Genomic DNA, 22,874 nt, shown 5'->3' with positions numbered 1-22,874 from the left:
AATATAATGAATTTTGTTTTGATTGAAATTGAATAAACATTTGGAGATGTGGAATTGGAGCCTACGTTTAGGAATAATCTGGTAGAATTGCTAATATCACCAGCAAGAGAGAGAGTATAGAGAAGGAATGGAAGAGGCCCCCGGAAAGTACTTTTGGGTATATCTCTAATTAAGGAGGCCGGATATGAAGATGAAGTAAAAGAAAATATTTATGCTCTTGTTGCTTAAAGTAAGTATAGAATCTTTGCAGAGGATTTTAATATGATTATAAATTATTGCAGAATTCTTTATTGTATTAGGAGAATTTGTTCATAATCATTTAGCTGTCTAATGTAAAGGTCTGTAACTTTTTTGGAGATGCTAGGTCTAAATTTTAAATGAAATACATATTATAAAGTGTTGATTATTCCTATATAATAGAACATGCATTTATTTAGCACATATATAAAATGCAAGATGCTCCTATAAAATTAAATCCTGAATCTCTTCCCATTAGATTTCTGTGGTTACCTTTTACATGTAAAGTTCTTGCCTTAGTAACATAAAGAAGTTCTTTCATGACATCATGATACTGTTTGCAATTGTGTTCTGAAATTTATTCAGAAAATTCACCTTAAAATAGCTAAGCTAAGTTAAATTTAAATTATTTTGTTGTGAGCAAATCAGAAATCCCTCACTTTGACATTCATGATAACATTAATAATGTCATGTATTTGAATAGCCTTTTGTGATAAATTTTACATGGTAAGGGACTTCTAACTTCTATTGTCTATGATTTGTGCACAAATATTTTTTTCCCTCACTTTTTAAAGCTGACTATATTTTTGAGTACTTTTTGAATGGTCAATTAAAATACTACAGTGAGCTTCTTTAGTTCTTTTGTACTGTTTTACTATCTTTAGAATTTCAAGTGATTTAATTGTATTTCTTAGTTGTAAAATGACTTGTTTTTAGCATTTTCAGTATCTGTTTTGATGAAGCCAACATTTTTTGTTGTTCAAATTAATTTCTATTTGTTGTGAAGTGTCAGAAATGGAAGAAAACATGTTATCCGTACTAAGACCATCTCAGAAAGCATCAGACAGAGTTGTTTCTTCTCCCACAACCTCTTCACGCCCACCTATTGATCCATCAGAACTTCCACCTGATAAGCTTCATGTAGAAATGGAACTCTCTCCAGATTCTCAGATAACCCTGTATGGACCTCTGTTGAATGCCTTTCTGTCTATAAAGGTATGCTTAAAAGATGAACTTTCAAAATAGTAGGTGAAGTATTAAAATGTAATTAAAAGTTGAAAACAATTGTTTTCTATTCCCTAACCACTTAAAAATTATTAGCTTAGTGCTTGTTTTTTTGTTTTTTGGGGGAATAATTTATAGAAAGTTTTGACAAGACTAAGTAAATTTGATGAAAATATCTTATTGCAAGGATGTTTTTATATCTTTAGATACACAGATTTTCAGACATCAAGTAAGCAGATTCATATTAATCTTACTTAGAGTGATGTGAGGATGTTTTAATAGGGACTGGTTGAACCTGTTGTCCAACCATGTATACCTTTGTTTTAAAAAGTAATTTTTAGCACAAGCTTTTTTGACTGCAAAATAACTGATAATACTTACATATCAATAGGATTTTTAATTTTACGTTTTTAATACATAAACTATAGACAGGGAGTTCTTAAGAATTTTCATTCTTAACTTGTCAGGGACACCAGATAATACTGGTTTCTTGATTTACCTTTTGCTGATGATCTCATTTCCTTTTCTGGGCATAGCGTGTATAGATTCCCTCAGTCTCACTGTGTTTATGCTAGTTACTTCCTTTAGATAAATATATGATGATGTCTAGAACAATAGAGAGGTAAAAATACATGAAAATAAACTTATTTCTAGACAATTAGTTGTCAATAATGGGGAAATAATGCACATGTCTTTAGGATAGCGACATAGCTCAAATCTCTGATTTCATTGATATAGGAAATTGTCTCTAACAATTCAGACTGACGCCTTAGTCACTTAGAATCTTAGCATGGAGCTTGGAGTACTGCGTGGTTAGCCACTTTGCCCCGTATAAATCAAGAGACAGAATATGAACACAGGTCTCCCTGACTCTGACAGAGGCCAATTTTCAGTCTGTTATAGAGTGTTACTTCTCCAGCATCTTGAGCAGTTCAAGGAATTCAGATGAACCAAAGCTTAGGCAAATGAAAACATTTTCAGTCTCCATAAGGAAATGATTCTTAGGACTTGTTTGGAAATTTATTTTGAAGCAAGATCAGCATGCAAATTAGAACTAGTATAAGTAATGATAATTTTTATCTTCCTGTTACATTTGGTAGATGGTGTTTTCACTTAATATTCTTTAGAGCTTCACTCATAGCAATCTACATTCTGTAATTTCTCATGAAAAAAATGTGGAAGGATTAAGATATGGAAGATTAGGTCCTTCAGCCTTCCTTGATAATGTGTAGAAAAAACTTGCCTAATTCTTACTTTTCCCTAGTGGTTTCAAAGGGAATTTCTGTGTAGTTCCAGATTATACCAGTAGACTTGTTTATTTAAGTAAACTCTAATTTTAAAAGTACATTTTGTTTACAAATTTAAGAAGAAAGCAGTGAGTGAATTACTTATAATACTTCTTGATTTTGAAATTATTTTTAAAGATACATAATTGACACATTATATAAAAGACTAAAGAATGTTCTTTGTTGTGTTGGCTACTCACAGTTCCTGTAGGAGTTTGACAGAAGCTACCTCTGTGTTAGATAATTTAGTAGGGATTGGTTGAGTGGCAAAAATGGATATTATTATGGACTTTGAAATACTTTATAGAATATAATAGATGTATCAAAAGTGGTTTTGAACTGTAAAAAAAAAAAACTCACAAAGACATGAAATTTAAAGAGTTCTTTTGATCAGATAATTTCAAAACATTTCTTTCCTACTAATGATTTATTATGAGTTCCTATAAAATATATTAACATTAGACATGGTATAGAATTTAGTCAATTGTTGTTTTTAAAAATAAGTACTTCTTTAAATAGGAGAAAGCACCAATAGAACAGAAAAAAAAAATCACTAATGATATTACCCAAAAAAGATGATTAAAAAAGTTTCACTAAGTATTTAGATACATGTGTTTATTTCTTTCTCATCTTTAGAAAACCACAGGAATAAACTTTTCTATACATTAAAGGTATCTACTACAAATAGAATGAAATTGGCTGATTTTCTTAAATGATTTTCCATTTCTTTATAATCACTTGATTGAAGGGATACAAGATACTCTGGTATTTATTGTTTGTTGGTTACAAATTTTAAAATGTACTCAAATAAAAAACAGCTGTTTTGTGATCACATCAGTTCCTTCATTGAAAATGTAATGAAAACCGAGTTACATTTCTTTCATTTCCATAGGAGAATTACTTTGGAGAAGATGACATGTATATGGACTTTGAAGAAGTTATTTCAAGCCCTGTCCTATCACTCTCAACCTCATCCAGTTCTGGCTGGACTGCTGTTGGAATGGAACATGACAAAAAAGAAAATGAGACTTCAGCTAAACCAGTCCATCCCCTTACCTTGCGTCCTTGGGACATTACTGTGCTTGTGAACTTATATAAGGTTCATGGACGCCTTCCTGTTGTAAGTCATGTGACATGGTAGTATTTCCAATGTGTACTCTAAATCATAAAAAACAAGTTTTATGTATCACATATATTGCCACAATTTGTGGCAATTAAAAAACATTTTTCATGTATTAGTTAAAAAGTTTCCTTTTTGCTTTTTATAAACTACAGGAATTACTTTAGTAGATATGTTTTCTTTTGGTGTATATTATTTACTGTATGCTTATGGGGGGCACAAAGGTAAGATAAATAAGACATTATCCCATCCTTTAGGAACTTGATAATCTAACAGGGAAAATTACATAAAGAACTGTTTTTTAAGATATAGATTGATAAAAATCATAACAGAATTAGAACTAAAATACAATGTAAGAGTTGAGGAAGGAAACATTATTTCTGAAACATTTAATAGTTTTTGTAATTTAGTAGGAATTTTTTATGTACATGCCAGTATTTCTGTTTCATTTTGTCCCTAGGAGATTATAGAACATTTTAGTATTTAGTATATTTCAGATCCTCAAATTTCCCTGGCCTTTGTTCATCTATAAAATGAACAAATTAATAGTAAATGACCTATAGCTTTAAATTCTATAATCCCAAATTTAATTTCAAATTCCAAAACTTAAGTCCTGAACAGCTTACTTGTTTTCTCTTTGGGTCTTATAGGACCTCTAAGGGCTGATTAAAGGAAGAGGATTTTCTCAGAATTTCTGTTCCATGGCAGCCTACTTGGCATTAGGATTTGCAAGACTGGATAAGGATTAGAAGGAGCTTCTTCAGGTGGTTTAAAGGTCTAAGCAGTGAAGCCTCAACTTTGAGATCAGATATGTTCCGAAATGACTCAATGCCATGAAACAGAGTGAAATTTCATTCTGGAGGTCAACATTGCTCAGCAAATTTAATTCCCCTTTGATCTGCAAACTGGTTATTGCTGACCTCAGGAAACCACAAATATATTCCATTTTTATAGTATTTAGATGTAGTACAGCTTTTTTTTTTTTTAATTTGGCTACAGAAATAATAATGCTATGGTTTTTAGGCACGGTAGTTTGTTTGCATTCCTGATCATGTGTCTGTGTTCTGACTACAGCACTTTATCTTTTAGCATGGAAGTACTGATGGTCCTGAATGCCCAACAGCTTTCTTGGAAAGATTGTGTTTTGAAATGAAAAAAGGATTTAGAGAAACTATGCTGCAACTTGTTTTGTCCCCACTAAATGTATTTGTGAATGACAACTACCAGGTAAAATACAGGAGGCTGGGGACAGCCAAAACTATTGACTTATCAGCTAATATTTTTAGAATCCTTGTAGTGTGATAGATCCAATGTATAACTGTACTAATAATATGATCTTTTAATCAATTTCATTTGATCTATTGAATGTTAACTGTTAAGAAGTAATATATTTTATAAGCTAAGGTAAATCTATAAATATCTTTTTTCAGTAATTGACACATACGTTTTGTGTTGAAATTTGTGAAGGGTTTTTCTTGCAGCAGAAAGGAAATAATATTATACTAATTTATAAATGAAAAGATTGAGTTACAGAGAGAGTGATTTGACTGTGGTCACAAAGCTGAATGTCTGAAATAGGCTTAGAGCCTATGTGTCCCAGAGAGTTCTGCACTTCTACTGCTAGATCATGTTATTTCTTTTATCAAGAATCATTTTAATTGTTGCTTCTGAATTCACTAAAATGACTTGTTTTTCCTTTTCCTTCATTTTGACATAATTTTGACATGATTTTGATTGACATAATCTGAATTAACAATATGAAATGATACTTTATAAATTTTAATTCTAGATGATAGGCAGAACATAAGAATGTTAACTTCCTTTTGAATGGTTACTGGAATTGATATCTCCATATAGACATTTCTTTTAATTTTTAGATGATTAGATAGTTTCCTTAGATGATATTTTTGTAGTTTTTTTGAAAGATTTATTTACTGCCTTTTGGATTGAATTGAATAAAAACCAGCCTCATTAGGTAGCCAGTCCATTCATTCATTTAGTTTCTATTTGAAGCAGACTCTCTTTTTTTTTTTCCTTCAAAGCACTATATCAGTTAATATGTTTTCTAGAAATCAAATTCATTTTGAGATAAAATTAAGTAAGCCATAAAAAAATTTGAATTCCAGAAAATTATAACTACACATACACATAGATACACATACACATAAGTTTTAGATTATTTCTTCTTGGAGATTATCTGTAGCCCTATTTCTCAATTTATTTCTATGCTTTGAAAAACTGAGAATTAACTATGTTAAAAACTAATTCTTAAAGATTAATCTGGGTTAAATGATGCATAAGTCATAATTAAATAATAAGGTAAACTATTGGAGGTGTTTTACATGGAAAGATGGTGGGGCAGTCTCCTATTTACTTTCCATATTAGTCATGTTGTGAAATAAAACAGATTAAAAAAAAAAAAACTCAAGAAAATTAAAGTATGTTTCAGTTTGTATTCAGACACCATCAGTTATTTCTCAAAGTGGACAGCATTTTTCAACCTTAGTCCTTTGGATTGTGTAGATCATTTTTGTTGAGAAGCTCGGTCATTCATAGCTAATCATCTTAAAATATATAAATAAAATCTTAGTTTGTATATATTATCTTTCACTTTTTAGCAGCTTATACAAGTCTTTTTGATTTTTCTGAGAACATCCTGCTTATCATTTCTTATAGTATAATAGTATTCTATCACAACTACATAGCATAATTTGTTTAGCCATTTCCAGTCGATGGGTACACCCTCAATTTCCAATTTTTTTGTCTTCAGAAAAGAGCTATTTTAAATATTTTTGTGTATATATGTCCTTTTCCTGTTTGTTTTTTTATTTCTTTTTGGATACAGCCCTAGTACAGGTATAATTCTTATAGACATAGTTCCAAATCACTCTAAAGAATAATTGATTCAGTTCACAACTCCACCAATATTGCATTAATATCTCATTTTCCCCACATCCTCTCCAACATTTTTCATTTTCGTTTTCTATTAGCTAATATCATAGGTATGAGGTAATGCCTCAGAATTATTTTAATTTGCATTTTTCCAATCAGTAGTGTCTTAGAGCATTTTTTTTTTTATGATTAAATAGATCATTTCATCTGAAAACTGTTTATATCTTTTGATCATTTCCCAATTGGGGAATAGCTCTTTTACAAATCTGACTCAGTTCTTTATTTGAGAAATAAGGTCTTTATCAGAAAAATTTGCTTCAGAATTTTTTTATAGTTAATGGCTAAATGTAATTCCTTCCATCTTATTTCCTCTCCCCCATTTATTTTTTCTCTCTCCTTTCACCCTATTCTTCCTCAAAAATGTTTTGTTTCTCTCTATCCCCTCTCTCAATCTGCCCTTCCTTCAACCACACTCCTCTTTCCTTTATCCCCTACTCCTTCTTTCCTGTGGGATAATTTTAGATTTCTATATCCAATAAAATGTACGTGTTATTCCCACTTTGAGCCACTTCTGATGAGAGTAAGGTTCACTTACTCCCCCCCACTTCATCCATTTTCCCCTTTTTTCTTGCCTTTTTTATGTGAGATAATTTACCCCATTCTGCCTTTCCCTTTACCTTTCTCACCCCTCAGTTTTATTTTTTTAGATATCGTCCCTTCCTATTCAGTTCACACCTTTGCCCTCTATCTATCTATATATTTCTTTGTATTAACTATCCTAATTATGAGGAAGTTCTTATGAGTTACAAGTATCATCTTCCCATGTAGGAATTATAATAGTTTGACCTATTAAGTACCTGAAGATTTCTCCTTCCTGTTGACCTTTTTATGCTTCTCTTAAATCTTGCATTTGAAAATCAAATTTTCTATTTAGTATATTCTATTCTATTCTATTTAGCATTCATCAAGAATGCTTGAAAATGGGGCAGCTAGGTGGTGTAGTGGAAAGAGCACCAGACTTGAAGTTAGGAGGACCTGAGTTCAAATTTGACCTCAGACACTTACACTTCCTAGCTGTGTGACCCTGGGCAAATCACTTAACCCCTACTGCCTCAGTAAAAACAAAAAATGCTTGAAAATTCATTTTTTTCCCCCTGAAAATTTATGTTCAGTTTTGCAGTTCTTGGTTGTAATCCTAGTTCCACTGCTTTCTAGAATATCAGATTTCAAACCCTTTGATCTTTTAATATAGAAGCTGCTAAATCTTATGTTATCCTGGCTGTGGCTCCATGATACATGAATTCTTTTTTTTTTTTTTTTGGATTACCTTCAATATTTCCCTCTTTGACCTAGGAGTCTCAAGAGAGCTGAAGCTTGCTCTTCCTAGAAAGGCATGTTTTCCTTGTGAAGAAATCATACTAGGCCAGGCATTTGGTGTTCACCAGGTCTAGAAGAAAAAGCCCCACAACCAAATTTCATCCGGCCTTTTATGGGTAATTGCTCTTGCCTTGGCTTATTCACTTAGTTGTAGCTACTGAAGCTTTAGTACAGAGGACCATAGATCATTTATTTATTTAGATCTTGAGGAGACCATAGAGGCCACTTTAATATAATATTATTATACCATGAAAAAAGGATCAGAATGAAAAATTCAGGCCTTACGTGAACTGTAGGGTTTGAAGTAAGCAGAACCAGGAAAGTAATATATAGGGAAGTACACAACTGCAATCAGGTTAAGTGGAAAGAACCCAAAAAGAATCCTCAAGAATGATTCCCTACCATCTTAAGAGAGGTTAAATCTCTGCCTCTCTGAGGCAATCCAGACAACTTTTAGACCTTTTATTTTTTAGATTTTCTTGACATCAATGAGTCAGTATTTATTAAGCACCTACTATATCCCTGGTCCTGTGCTCAACGTGGAAATACAGTCCTTACCTTTTAAATAATAATCATCTAATGAAAACAACCAACCCACAGATGGGAAAAAAGCTGGAGTGAAGGAATTAAGTTGGCTTCTTTGGATCTAGAGAGAATAATTGTAATCTCTCTTGTAATCTCTCTTCCTCATTCTATTTATTTGAGCACTTTCATGTTAACTCTGGAATCTTATACATATCTCCATTCCATGCAATATATGCCCATTTCTTTCAACCGATATTCATGTAATTTCAACATATTTCACTCATGTTTGCCCTTCCTTAGATATATTCTAATACAAGTTACATTCTTCTGTCTCATAAAGACTTAAATCATTTTTCTTTGGTTTTATAATATATATTCAGAAATGTCTGGATTCATTTAGATGAATTAGAGATCATCTTTCCTTCTCTATTTATCTCTTAACTGTTCAGTTTAACTGCTTTTACTCAAGATTCTTAATTCAGTTTGATGCCAGCATTTTTTCCTTATTCCTTTCTTGTATTGCTTACTTCCTGATTCCTTCCCTTTTATGTCAGATTCCTTGATTGTCCAATCTCAGAACACATTTAGCCTTCTCCCTTTTTGGGAAATTCACTTTTCCCTGGCCATGGTTTTCACCTCCAGGTGACTTCTGGGTTATAGAAGTATCCTTAGGTGCAAGACCTTCCTTCTGGCCTACAGAACACCAAATGCTTGCTTGAGCATGATTTCAGCACAAGGAAATCATGCCTTTCTAGGCAGAGCAAGCTCCTGCTCTCTTGTACCATTACCACCTCCAAATAGTGTGTATGTTAGAGGGAAGGAAAGGGGAGCTCTCTTACTTATTGCCACAGAAGAGTGAGATCAGGGCAGGGATGAGGAGCACTGCTGGCAGAAACTACAGGAGCAATAAGGGACTTTCAAAGTGGATCTCAGAGCACAAGTCTATGAATCCATTTTTAGGAGTGGGGAAGGAGCTATTGATTAAGCAGCTAAAGAATTAGGGATTAGTCTTTTGCTTTGAACTCAACAGATGCTTACCATTAGAGTTGTTGATGTTTTAGCCAATGGAAATAATTGTAATTAATTGAAGTTTGAGAAGTAATGCAGATAAGAGAAAATGTCTAGACTTCCATTTCATTGGTCATATGATCATATGGTCCATATGGGATGTGTTTGGAAATGGTGATATAAAAACAAAAGATTAATTTTTAATAGTGTTTTCTTGTTTCTTATTGGTTTGTTGAGGATACTTAAGGTATACTAACCCTCAAGAAATTTGATTTTTCTCCTGATTATTTCATAAACTACAGTTTTTATTGCATATTTCTTTGGATAGTTTTGAAGTTGTAAATGACATAGTCTTTTAGTACTCATTGTAATTTCACTGTTATCAGCAGCGACCTCCTGTGGATGAAGTGCTCAGAGAAGGTCACATCAGCCTGTCAGGTCTGCAGCTCCGAGCACATGCCATGTTTTCAGCAGAAGGTCTTCCTCTGGGAAGTGATTCTTTAGAATATGCATGGTTAATTGATGTCCAGGCTGGGTGTCTGACAGCTAAGGTTACAGCACCACAGGTATGCTCAGTATTCAACATAGTCTTAATATTCCCTAATGCAATCTTTTTTCTATATTAAAGCCAGTACAATGACTGGAATAATGGGGAAGAAGACTGCTTGTTGTTCTGTTGTTAAAAATCTTGAATCCCTAGGTACTGACCACCCTTAGCTGTTAATAAGTGACTAGAGTACCCCTAAGTCCCTTTTATAGAAGCTATAAGCAGTTTAGAACTTGACTAGTAGATGGAAAAACAGAGAAAGACTTCAGTTTTTGAGATATAACTGGCCTATGAGAGATGTGTGATATATTATTTTACTTGATGATATCAGGAATCTGAAATTTCCTTTGTTAGAAAAGTCTTGATGTAAGCCTGACCTGTGAATCTGAGGTAATAGAGAATATATATCAGAATATACAGTTTACTTATCCAAAATTAGAAATTGATAAAATTAGAAAATGATAAAATATACTTTGTACATTTTTTGCGCTTTTCCCATAGGGGACATAGCATGCATCTCCCTGAAAAGTAGACTTTTTTGATAATTGCGTCTGAGGTATAGAGGCAGAAAGCAGGATTTGTAAGCTCTTAAAGGTTAGGGGACAGGTTGAGGGGGAATGGACAGCATTTGTGGATTTATGTTACCTTTGCAAAGTCATGATCAACAATACTTCATAAAATACTGTTTTTCAATACAGCTCTACTTCCCTTTAAAGAATTTGATAATTTTTAGGATGAACTAGGCAGCTAGCCTCCTGTTTTAGAAGATAACAGTCCAGAACATGGTTGCATAGCACAGTGCCTGTTTGAGGACACATAGTTCTTTCCTTGTGTATTTTTCCTCTATGAACATTTTGAAGGAGTGATAGGTAGTAATAATATAAGGTAGTAATGATTCTATCATATAATTATAAAACTAAAGATGAATGATGGAGAGATGATCAAGGGAGTTGGAAGGGATGTTAGCAACTATTTGGTCCAATGCCCTTCATTTATAGGTGAGGAAATTGAGGCCCACAAAGGTTAAAAGACACAGGAATTATGTGACAGAACCAAGAAATATGTATAGGACCTTGGACTCCCAATCCACCATTCTTGTCAGTCCACAATGGCATTAGATGATCTCTGAGTGGCTGTCTAGCTCTGATATTTTGTGCCTCAAAGGACCATTACGCTTTCATCTAGATCATGTTGTCTTCAAGAGTTTATGGCTATCAAGCCAACATTATTTACAAGGAATTAATATTAGTTTAATTAGGTTTCTGTTAAATCATAAAAACCATTTTCTTTTCATTGCCCATTGTCAATGTTATCCAAGATTACTTCTTAGTTAAATATGGTGATTAGGTTTTATATGAAAGATAGGAAATCATAGCTTAACTTACTATTAGGTAGAGACTGTTGTGTACTTGCGTGCTCAAAGAATTCATTTACCAAACAGGAAAGCTTTGCCTGGAAAAGAAATAATTGCCTTAGAAATTGCTGAAGTGGATTGGTTTAAATTTAATTTTTTTTACATCACTTTGTCATTCATAAGTAAAAGGCTGAAGGAGCAATACAAATGATGCAAAGACATGAGAGTAATTATGTTGGCTAATGCCAAGTAGGTTTTTTGATGGCAAGGAAATAACACTTTTCTTTCAAGCTATGCTTAACTTTGTAGTAAGCTCTTGTTTACAATACTAATTGTGCTGTCAATCTGTCGTTGTTTGCCTTATAGCTGGCTTGTCTCTTGGAATGGGGAGAGACATTTGTTTTTCATGTGGTTTGCCGAGAATTTGAGCTGGAAAGACCAAAATCTGTAATATTATGTCAGCATGGAATTGATCGTCGCTTTTGTGAATCTAAGGTATTTCAATAATTACACTGGTAATACTGGTATTACACTGGTAATAAAAAGCTTATTAAATGGGGCTAAGTTTAATTTGGATGTCCTTTTCTAAGATGGTAAAATCTAAAATCTAATCTTTTTTATTATTTTGCAACTTAGAAAATTTTCTGTTAGCCTAATATTATTATTTCTAATCACTAAGAATATAAAATTTTCTTGTATATCCAAAAGTCTTGGAGCAAATTTATATATGAATTTATATAGATGAATAGCCTGCTTTATATAGGTATGGTATTTTGGGATCTTTCACTTGTGTAGCTCATTAGGTCTTTGCAGTGACTTTGTAGGGCAGAAATTATTTCTGTTTGATGGATAAAATAAAAGAAGATAAGTTAAATGTAATTTTAAATTTCTCCCTATAAATTAGCTCTTTTGTTATTAATGAAATAAAATAATTTATATTTTATGTACATGTATATATATAGAAATATGTAAACATTTATATCTATGTATTTTTTATGTTTATATGTATTTGTATATATGAATGAGAATTGGAATAATGTACAAGGTCCCTTTCATTTCTAAAAGTGATATATTTTGATACTCCATGTATTTAATTTTGTGGTAATATACATATATTCAAACAAATATACACACACATTATTATAGCCTTTGTTAATCTTTTCATTGTGAAGCATTTTTTCCCACAAAACTTCATTAAAACCCTTTAGTTCTAATTATGACATATAATGTTGTCAGTTCTTGCTTATTTACCTTAATGTGTTTCACTCAGAAAGTTTTACTTCAATTCCCAGATATCCCTTAACATAACCAAAGACCATTCATATTATTATTTGTAGAACAGAAATGAAAAGTTCATGATCTCCCAGATTAAAACATAATTTTGAAATGTTTGACAAAATAAATAAAAATACAACATAGTTTTCATTTATATTTTTCTAAATCCCTGTATAGCTGCAGGGATCTATTTTTATTTGCACTTTAAATATAGATATAACCTTTAGATTCTTTAAGTAACATATGAGGAAGAGTTGGAGGTAAGGGCAGAACAGAAGAGTAAGGAGACCCATAGGAAGAAACCTTTCTATCCACTTGATTTTTTTTTTCCCCCATGGCTAGCAATATAAATTATTAGAAAAACTCAAAAGGAATCCATGTGCTTCTTTTATAGGGACAAGAAGGTAAGAGAGAAACTGAAAACTCTTCTGTTTTCAAGCATCCAAGCAAGGAGAAAAATCTTGATTGAAAAGAATGAATACTTCAGCGAGAAATCAGGAAGACTGATCCTGGCTTTGCTATTTAGGATTGACCTTGAGCAAATCATGTCACTTTTTTGAGGCTCATTAACTTGCCTATGAAATGAAGGAATTAGACTAATGCTAAGCACAGTTCTTGGCACATAGTAGACACTTAATAAATGTTTTTTGAATTGACCAGATGGTCTTTAAGACCATCTTTTCTAAATTTCTTTGTTTCTAAATTCTGTGATCTCTGCACATATCCTGAATTGTAATATTGAAATTTATTTTTTCTAAATAAAATGTTTCACATTCAGCTAGTCTAAGATTTTTAAAAATCCTTTTATAAATAAAATATTGACTGCTGTTTATCTTTTGTTATTCTAGATGAGTTGTGTTCCTGGCCCTTGTTCAACCTCAGATGACTTGAAATACACTATGACCCGTTTAGCGGTAGATGGTGCTGATCTTTATGTTGTAGAGCATGGCTGTGCTACAAATATAAAGGTAAACATTTTGGTCTCATTACTGTAGTTGTTTAATTATGGATTGATGGGCCTTGAAATGGAAAAAAGAACCAATTCCTAGATGTTTTTGTTCAAATGAACTTCAGTTTTGGTAATAAATTTTATATATGTCATGTGTTTCTTGAAAATGCCATTGATTTTTACCAGATAGCTTTTTTTAAATGATTTTTCCAAATATTCCCTTTACTATCAATTAGTTTTTTTAAATGTCTTTTACCATACTATATTATAAATCAATCATGTCTTTTTAATAGTAATCCTGTGCCCTTTTCACTGCTCATTCCTACCTACCTCCATTTCTTTTTCTTTTTCCATGTCTAAATGCTTATTTTTCTTATAGCTTGATTATTTTTTTGGTGCTTTATACTTTTGTTTTTATTTTGGTTCTCTTCTTGTTCTTGTTTTCCAGTTAATATTCTTTTTTTTGGTGCTTGTTCTTCCCCTCTTACCCTTTTTACTTATTTTTTTGCATTATTCTTTCCCTGCTCTGTTCCCAACTTTTTTCAGAGTTTTCTTCCCTTTTTGCCTCTCTTTCCCTTTTTTTTAAAAAAATTCTTCCTCCCTCCATTTTTGAATCCATTATTTTCCTTTGGAATTGTATGAATCAAATGAATTGTATAAGGATTTAAAAAATATTTCATTTTCTTTTCCATTGTATTCTTTAGATGGGTGCCATACGAGTTGCAAATTGTAATCTCCATAATCAGTCAGTTGGGGAAGGAATAAGTGCTGCAATTCAAGATTTTCAAGTGAGACAATACATCGAGCAGTTAAGTAATTGCAGAATTGGTCTTCAGCCTGCACTCCTGAGGAGAGCTTATTGGCTTGAGGCAGGATCAGTCAATATAGGACTTGTCACTGTTGATATTGCTTTGGCTGCTGATCACCATTCCAAACATGAGGTACAAAGACATTTCTTAGAAACTCATGACAGAAGAACCAAGAGGTGAGTAAAACTATTGCGAAGAACATTACCATGGTAGACAGCTCCCTTATTTGCTGTATAAATTCAATGGATAGAAAGTTTGATTTTTTTTTTTTGTTCCTTAAATTAATTTTTTTGCTAACCACTATTGTAGCAAGCATTAGTTATTAGCTATGTAAATAGAATGCTTCTGACCAATCAGTAAGATTCATTTGTTAATGAAAGTGATATTAATAAGTGTGATTACAGGCAGCCCAGTTTGGTTGCCATAAGAAATCATCCATAAATGCATATTGTACCTGGAAAAGGTCATATTATAATTTTTTTATTTTAATAGTATTTATTTTTTTCAACTTCATCTAAATTTATCATTCATTTTTTGGCAAATTTTGAGTTCCTAGTTTTTCTCCCTCATTCTCCCCAAGACAGCATGCAGTCTGATATAGGTTGTACACATACATGCATGTAAAACACATTTCCACATTAGTTATGTTGCAGAACAAAAGGAAAAAAACCCCAAAATATGAAAATAGTGTGCTTCAATCTGCATTCAGATTCCATCAGTTCTTTATCTGGATATGGATAGCATTTTCCATCATGAGTCTTAGGATTGTCTTCGATCACTGTATTGCTGAGAACTAAGTCAACCATAGTTGATCATTGCACAGTGTTACTATTACTGTCATGCTATAAGTTAGATCCATAAAAGACAACATGAAATAGTGAAACTCTGTAGGAGAATGAACTTGACTGATTTGTGTTGAGTGTTGTGTGAATCTTTAAATACAAAATGGTGATTTGAAATCAGTAACATCTCATTAGTCAATTTGAAGTCTTTCAGATAAGTGGGAAAATGAGAGGTCCACATTTGTAACAGGATTATAAATGGGCAAATCATAGACCAAAAAAAGTCTGGCTATAGTAATGAATAATTAAGTAATTTTTTACATGTTATTTTTTTTAATACTGTTAATGCTATTAAAATACTATTTATTATTGGATTCATTCTTATTGTTAGAAATCTTTTTAATTTTGCATTTAACCCTTTTTTGCATTTAACTTTTGATACTAATCAATCAGCAAGCACTTTTAAGGATGTATATGCCATTGTTAATGCTGTAAAGTTACTCATACATATAACCTGTAAATAAAAGGCTATTAAATTAAAAAAAAAAAAAAAGGATCTATATGCCAGACACGATGCGGAATACAAGAAATGTACATATAAAAAATACTCTGAAGAGATTGCTTTCTATCAGGAGAGAGAGGTTCATAGTTAAGTATATATAGAGTAAACTTATAAAGAAGGAGTACAAAATAAGTGCCAGTAAGTGAAATACAAGTAATTAAGTAAGGGGAAGGAGGGATGAAAAGTGATAAAGGAGAGGGGGAAGGGTGTTAGGAAAGGCTTTATGATACTGGAGAGTGCTAGAAGATAAGAGATGAGGAGCAAGTGTACGAAGAATAAGAGACAGCCCTGAGATGAAAATGTAGGTTTGTGGGAGATGGGAAACTTGAGTTCAGTTTTGATTATATTCAGTTTAAGATTTCCTTTCTACATTGAGCTTGAGCTAGTACAAGTCTGGCACCTAGGTTTTCCTCTTATCTACTTGAGATGATAATTGAATCCATGGGAGCTGACAAGTTCACCAAATGAAACAGGGTGGAAGGGAACCAGACCTAACTTAGAGCTTTGGGGAACAGCTACCTATAGCAAACCTGATCTGAAAGAAAATCAAGCAAAGGAGGCTTAGGAAGATTAGTCAGAAAAGTAGAAGTAGGAGATAACAGTGCCAAGAAAACCTAGAGGAAAGTGAGGATATCAGAGGAGAGGGCCACAGAAAGGTCGAGGAGAAGGATAATTGAGAAAAGGCCATTACATTAAACAATTAAGAGATTGCTGTTACCTTTGGAGAGATGGTGCAGGGAAAAGGGAAGAGTTCTCAGTGAATAGTCTTAGTATATAGTGTAAAATGGTCTTAGTATATAGTATAAAAAGACTGGAGATGCTGCCAGGACTTCTTGTCCTATTTCTTCTTAACTAGACTTTTTACTTTGGACATGTAATTTCTATATCTAAGCCTTGGGTTTATATCTGGAAAATAGGATTGTATATTACCTACTACTCAAGTCGTTTGGAAGTCTATTATGGAAGTCTATTAAATAGTGTTAGAATAATCACTTTTACCTGTTTACCTATTGATTTAATCAGCATTTACCTATTGACTTCAGGTTGGTGAAGTATTCAATCTTCATTCATTCCTCACTCCTTAATAATCCTCTATCATTTATATGTTTATTCCTCAATTTATAAATGAGGAAAATGAGGCTTTATAACTAAGAAATGACTTGCCCAGGGTCACCCAATTGATAATTGTCCTTGAAATTGGAACTTGACACCACACAGGTTGTGAATGAGTATTCTATCATTTTAGGTGAATATTTTTTAAGATTCGTCTTTGCTTCCCAGGTTGTGGTTTTTGTGGCCAGATGACAGTGTGAAGAATAAAAGGAGCCGGAACAAATGTGGTTGTTTAGGAGGCTGCAGGTTCTTTGGAGGCACAGTTACTGGTCTTGACTTCTTCAAGCTGGATGAGCTCACTCCATCCAGCAGTTCGGCCTTTTCTAGCACAAGTGCAGAGTCTGACAGGTGTTATGGGCAGTCTCTCCTGCAGCCTGGAGAATGGATTATTACCAAAGAAATACCCAAAATTGTTGATGGTAAGACTATGAATTTCTTTCTGAATTTCTTTCATTTACAGTATTGACATGATCTGCAAGTATGTTTTGTAATAGTTGAAAGTGAAATCTCATTGTCAAAACCTCCTTATTGCTCAAGTTTAGTAAATCACTTCATTCTGTTGGGAAGAAGACAGAAAAAGAACAAGATTAAGTGACTTTCAGCATTACACAGTGAGCCAAACAATGATGCAATTTTTAGGCACAACTTTAGAATATTTGGGATTTAAGTTAAAAACCAGTTTTCATGGCTTCTATTTTACTTTATTTTTTCTACCATGGTTTTCAAATTATTTCTTTGAGAATGAATTCAGATACATCTAGTCCCACATTTTTACAACCTCTGTAATTCACTTTTATGTTGCCAAATGATTTTGAGGCATTGATTCCAGAAATGTTAGATTGAAAATGTCTGTAGTAGAAATTTGGGTCTCTTAGAAGAGAGTCCTTCCTTTCCTCTCTTCATTGGCACTTTTAGGATGACCCAATATAAGGACCAACTATCTCCTCTAATTCCTTGACTGAGGGAAGTACATTGTAAGGTATGAAACTGTACATATTCACTTCTCTTACGACAGAGCTTTCTAATGTCAAGGCTGGTTTAAGAGAAAAAAAATGAGTATTTCTAATAGACTTGTATAAAAACAAGCTTTTAGCTAACCTATTTGCCCAAAGTTAAAATTGTTCAATATATACCTCGAGGAGCTTCCATTCTTTTGAGGTAAAACAATTTGAACAAAGAGAAGTAAATGTACCATATATACAAGGACCTCCCCCAGGGCATAATATGAGGATGGGAGGTTGGGGCTGGTGGGATTAAGATAGACCTGGCAGGAAAGAGGAAAGAAAGCATGCTGAGGGCCTGGCATGATGGGGTGGGACAGAGAGGACCAAGGAGAGAGGAGGTGGTGGACCTCCTGCTGCTGCCATAAAGGGGAAAAAAGGGCCCAAGAAACCGAGTATGGGATGTGGACACAAGAGTTAAGGGCAGTCAAAGTGACCAAGTCATTGTATTTGGTTAGTTGGCTAGGATGATGGTAGTAAATTGTCACACAAAAGTGATCATAGAAATAAATACCAAATTGGCTCACCTAAACCTAAAGAAAGAGGCAGAATTTGCTCCCACCCTTTCCAGCTTCTATAGGTAATTTACATCCAGGAAGATTCTTCTGGAGGGAGAGTAATATTAATTCAAGCCATTTCTCATCAGCAATCAGAAAAAATTGCTCTTGTCAGTCATTGTTGATTCTGCCTGAAAATTGAGTACTAGAAGTCTCAAAAAGGCTCCATGTGCTGAGCCCTTAGTAAATCTGAGTTAGTTGATACAGAAGGTAGTTGAGCTCATTTTCCCTGTAACTTTTCTGATTTTTTAAATATTCATTAAATTAAGGTCACTATTAAATATCTTCCAGTTTTTCTGTGGATTCATGACTCTATATCTAGACCTTGGCATCCTATAGGATTCTTGTTCATGTCCTTCTTTAAATTTTTCTTAGATAATTGCTTTGAACATGTTGGAGGACTTCCTGCAGGTCATGGATCCACAATCTTTTTTGTTTCATGGGTTCCTGGAATAGTCTAGTGAAGCCTTATTAGAATAGTGGGTTGAAATGCATAAAAATAAAATGTCTAGGACTATGAAGGAAATTAATTAAATAAAGATGTAATCCCTTTTTCTTATCTAAGTTCATGGGCCCTCTGAAGTCTTTCCCTGGAGTCTTTGGCAGTCTATAAATCCAGATTAAGAACCTTTCCTCTAAGGTATCATCTAAGAGTACCAGTATAGCACTTGGGATGTCCATCTGAAATCCTGTGCTCTTGTTCTGCCACCAACCCATCTCTTCCTAATATATATTTCCGGAATGTTAACCTTTTATGCAGCTTTTGGTACACAAATCATCATTGGCAAAAATCATATAGCCCATTTGTACTCATTTTCTCTTCCATTGTCCTGAATTACTTTTAATTTTGATTCTTTAGGGATTGTAGTATTTCGAGTATTTATAGCCATTTGACTTTACTAGAAGTATATTTATATTTTAAAAAGTAGATTTTTATTTTGTGAAGTCCTTTGGGCTTCATAAATTGAATGTGATGAATAATTTCCCAAATCCAGTCTCTTCTGTTCTACTTACTATTCAGTTCTACCTTTGCCTGGTTGTCTATCTGTATTTAATGCCTAAAATTCATTTATAGATGGAATAACTTAACATAATGGATTTTCCATTTGATTATGTGACATTGTTTGGATTGTAGACATTTTTTATAAATTTGAATTTTCCTGTAGATTGTTAGGCTAAGGTTGATTTTTTGAGTTATTGTAGATGTCCTTTAGGAGACTCTGTGATATTCTATGGCCTTAGGTAAGCAGCATATTTGCATCCACAGTAGGAGCAAAAATGGGGATCTTCAGTGTTAGTAAAGAATCCTAAGACTCATTTGTTGAATAATTGTAAGCATCTACCCCAAAGGAAGCTTTGTCAGTATATGTGTTGGGGATTGAAAAATAACCTTTACAGCCATTTTCTATATCATGTTCTCTAATTATGGGTATGCCCCAAGGCTCTTTCATGGGCCTTTTCTTCTGTTATCTTACTTGGTAATCTCATCAATACCTAGAGGTTCAGTTCTCTCTAGTCAGATGATTTTGCAACCTGCTTATCAAGGTCTGATCTCTTTCATGATCCACTTTCACATCTTCATTCATTTGCCAGAACTCATGATCTTTACTTTCAATCTCTTTCTTCTTCTGAAGTTCTTTTTCCCGTTGTGGGCATCTCCCAGTCACCTTGGCTCATAAATGACTACTGTCTTCATCTCCTCACTCTCAATCCACTAATCTGGTCTCTTGCCCAGGCCTGTCATTCTCACCTTCACACATCTCTCAGATAGCTTTACCTTCTTTTCTTCGACACTATGGTTTCCTTTGTTACAAGGCCTTAGCTCTTCATGCCTGCTCTATTGCAAAGGCCTTCTATCCTTCAGGTCTCTCTAGTCCATCCTTCACTCAACTACCAAAGAGATTATCCTGAAATTGAGGGCTGACCATGTCTCTCCCCTACTCAATAAACTCTGTTGGCTTCCTTCTGCCTCCAACGTCACTTACAAAATCCTTCAGCCTTTCAGGCACTTCTTACTACTTGCCTTCCTACTTTTTTCTTCCCCACTATGCATTGTAGGCTTCATCCCCACTGGTCATCTTGTTCTCACATGACTAAACCCTCCATCTCCTGACAGTGCCCTTTCACTGGTTGTCTTCCTTCCTCATGTCTGTTTTTTATCTTCCTTCAAGGCTCAGCCTAAATCCTGTCTTTTTGTTATGTTTCTGTCTTCCTGACTCCCTTCCCTCCAGCTAAGCTTGTGTCTTCCCATGAGAATATCTTTAGCTTAATCTACTTATATCTTGTATTTACATAATTGTTAACATGTTGTCTCCTAAAATAGAAAGGGAACACCTGGACTCCAGCACATTAGTGTTTTTATCTTTCTTCATATCCAAATTCGTGCACAGATTATAGTAAATTAATACTTAATAAATGCCTTCCATATCCCAGAAATATAGTAAGTGCTTAACTAATGCTTGTTGACTTGTCTGCAAAATCATGTGCTTTTTTTATAATAAAAAGTAAGCATTATGAGGCTTTTGTATTTTCACTTAGATTTGTGACTGAAGATGGGTCTTACTGTAGAAAATGTCTCATGACAGTCTTGCTGTTTCCTGCTCAAATGCTTTTTAGGAATTCTGTTGCTTATGTGTAAAGTCATTCTCCTGAAAGTTTTATTCAGATAAAAATTAGATGCATGAGTAGGTTATCATTGCTAGACTCTTGATATTCCCTCCCCTGCCTACCATCAGGGTTTTTCTTAGATGCTAATCTTCCACTCCTTTGTCTGATTCTTTGATAATACATCATTTTATATTTTCATCACTTCTAGTACACACTTGGTCTGCTATAGCCATTCTTCCCTTCCTTTTAATAGTGATTTCCATTTCCTTTGTTTCATTTATAAATGCTCTCAGCAATCTCAGTCAAAAAGCATTTATTATATACCGTAAGCTGTGTATGTGGCACTATATTAGATACTAAGAGCATAAATGTATAAGTGATTTAATTTTGATGCATTTATATGACTTAAGTAAATATGGTCTGGCTTAATTATGGTCAAGCCAAGGAAATAAATAACTCCAAGATCAATAACCATATTGTTATATTGTTTACTGTTCACTAAATACAACACTGTCTTTTTTCAAGGCTATAGTCACACTATACAGAAGTGAAGAATTTGAATATTGTTATGAGTAAGATTTTGATGTTTTTCATTTTTTAATTCCAAATATTTTTCCAATTCATTTTTTTTTTTTTTAATAGCCTTTAATTTACAGGATATATACATGGGTAACTTTACAGCATTAACAATTGCCAAACCTCTTGTTCCACCAATTCATTTTTTACTGTCTTCCTCTATACCTATCTTAAATTGAAGTTTCAGAACATTAACATATGTGTCTATGTTTTGACCGCTTTTACTTAAATTGTAATTTCTAGAAGCAGCTAAGAAGAGAGAGTGGATAGAATCCTAGGTCTGGAGTCAGGAAAATATGAGTTCACATCCAACCTCAAACATTTACTAACTCTCTGACCCTGACCAAGACAACTAAGCACTGTCTGTCTCAATTTCCTCATTTGTAAAATGGAGATAAATAATAGTACCTCTTTCCAAGAGCTTTTGGGAGAAGTAAATGAGATATTTGAACACTGTGCTTAACATAGTACCGGACACATATCTTAATATCAGTTATCATTATAATCATCATCATTATCAAACAATAATAAAGCCTAAATTAGGAAAAATAAATTTCTACAGGAGTCACTTACATAATAAATAGTTTGGTTTCCTTTTGTGGCAGCAGAATCTGCTCTATACCTTTCTACCTCTTCTATCCTCTCTCCAGTTTCTGCATTTTACAGTGATGTAGTGTTGTATTTGAAAGTTCTGTAGCTCTTCACATTTGTCCAAGAACTACCTAGTTTTTTATAATTTTACTGGTAGAGGGCAATCAATCAACAAGTATTTATGAAGGACAGGAACCAGAACTTGTTAGCTTTGACTTTTAGGATATTAAAATTATTAATATAGTTCTTTTAAAATACTAATCTTTTATGTTTAGGTAAAATAAATGGCACAAAAAGGAAAGACTGGGACAGCAAGTCAGTAGGGATAGAAGTTGAGAGGAAAGCTCATTCCCTGAGCCTTCAAGTACCTCTGCGTTCCCACAGCTCATCTTCTTCCTCTGAGGAGAACAGCAGCTCCAGTGCAGCCCAGCCCTTATTAGCTGGAGACAAAGAGAGTCCTTCTTCTGTCACTGAAGAGCCCATGGTTCAAAAGGATGCCTTGCTTGCTTCTAAAAGAGAAGATGGCCAAGGAAGGTGAGGGTTCTGAGGGAATTGGGCTTTTGTATAAAGGCTATCTAATAACTGATTTTTTTTTTTTTTTTTTTTTTTTTTTTTTGGGTAACTCGCTAAAGCACTGAAGGATGTAAACAAGTCTTTTAAAATATAATTTTCATTGAAGGTTAGTTATGGATTTGGTCAGA

General features: G+C 33.4%; 1 protein-coding gene across 7 annotated transcripts in view; it reads left to right on the top strand.

Annotated features, from left to right (window-relative positions):
- Window positions 1-22,874, top strand: part of KIAA1109 (KIAA1109 ortholog) — a 236,275-nt gene that overhangs the window by 63,675 nt on the left and 149,726 nt on the right. For 6 of the 7 annotated variants that reach the window (XM_031943790.1, XM_012551896.3, XM_031943787.1 and 3 more), the window contains exons 20-28: window positions 1,025-1,233; window positions 3,421-3,648; window positions 4,738-4,875; window positions 9,837-10,016; window positions 11,718-11,846; window positions 13,475-13,594; window positions 14,280-14,560; window positions 17,010-17,260; window positions 22,449-22,707. In XM_031943790.1, coding sequence (XP_031799650.1) covers window positions 1,025-1,233; window positions 3,421-3,648; window positions 4,738-4,875; window positions 9,837-10,016; window positions 11,718-11,846; window positions 13,475-13,594; window positions 14,280-14,560; window positions 17,010-17,260; window positions 22,449-22,707 — 1,795 coding nt within the window. The remainder of the gene's footprint in view (window positions 1-1,024; window positions 1,234-3,420; window positions 3,649-4,737; window positions 4,876-9,836; window positions 10,017-11,717; window positions 11,847-13,474; window positions 13,595-14,279; window positions 14,561-17,009; window positions 17,261-22,448; window positions 22,708-22,874) is intronic. The other variant, XM_031943786.1, reaches the window with a different exon arrangement.

This window comes from Sarcophilus harrisii, chromosome 6 (genome assembly GCF_902635505.1).
Source record: "Sarcophilus harrisii chromosome 6, mSarHar1.11, whole genome shotgun sequence".
NCBI classification, from domain to species: domain Eukaryota; kingdom Metazoa; phylum Chordata; class Mammalia; order Dasyuromorphia; family Dasyuridae; genus Sarcophilus; species Sarcophilus harrisii.
Note: the sequence above shows the minus strand (reverse complement) of the source record. Positions and strands in the feature narration are given on the sequence as shown.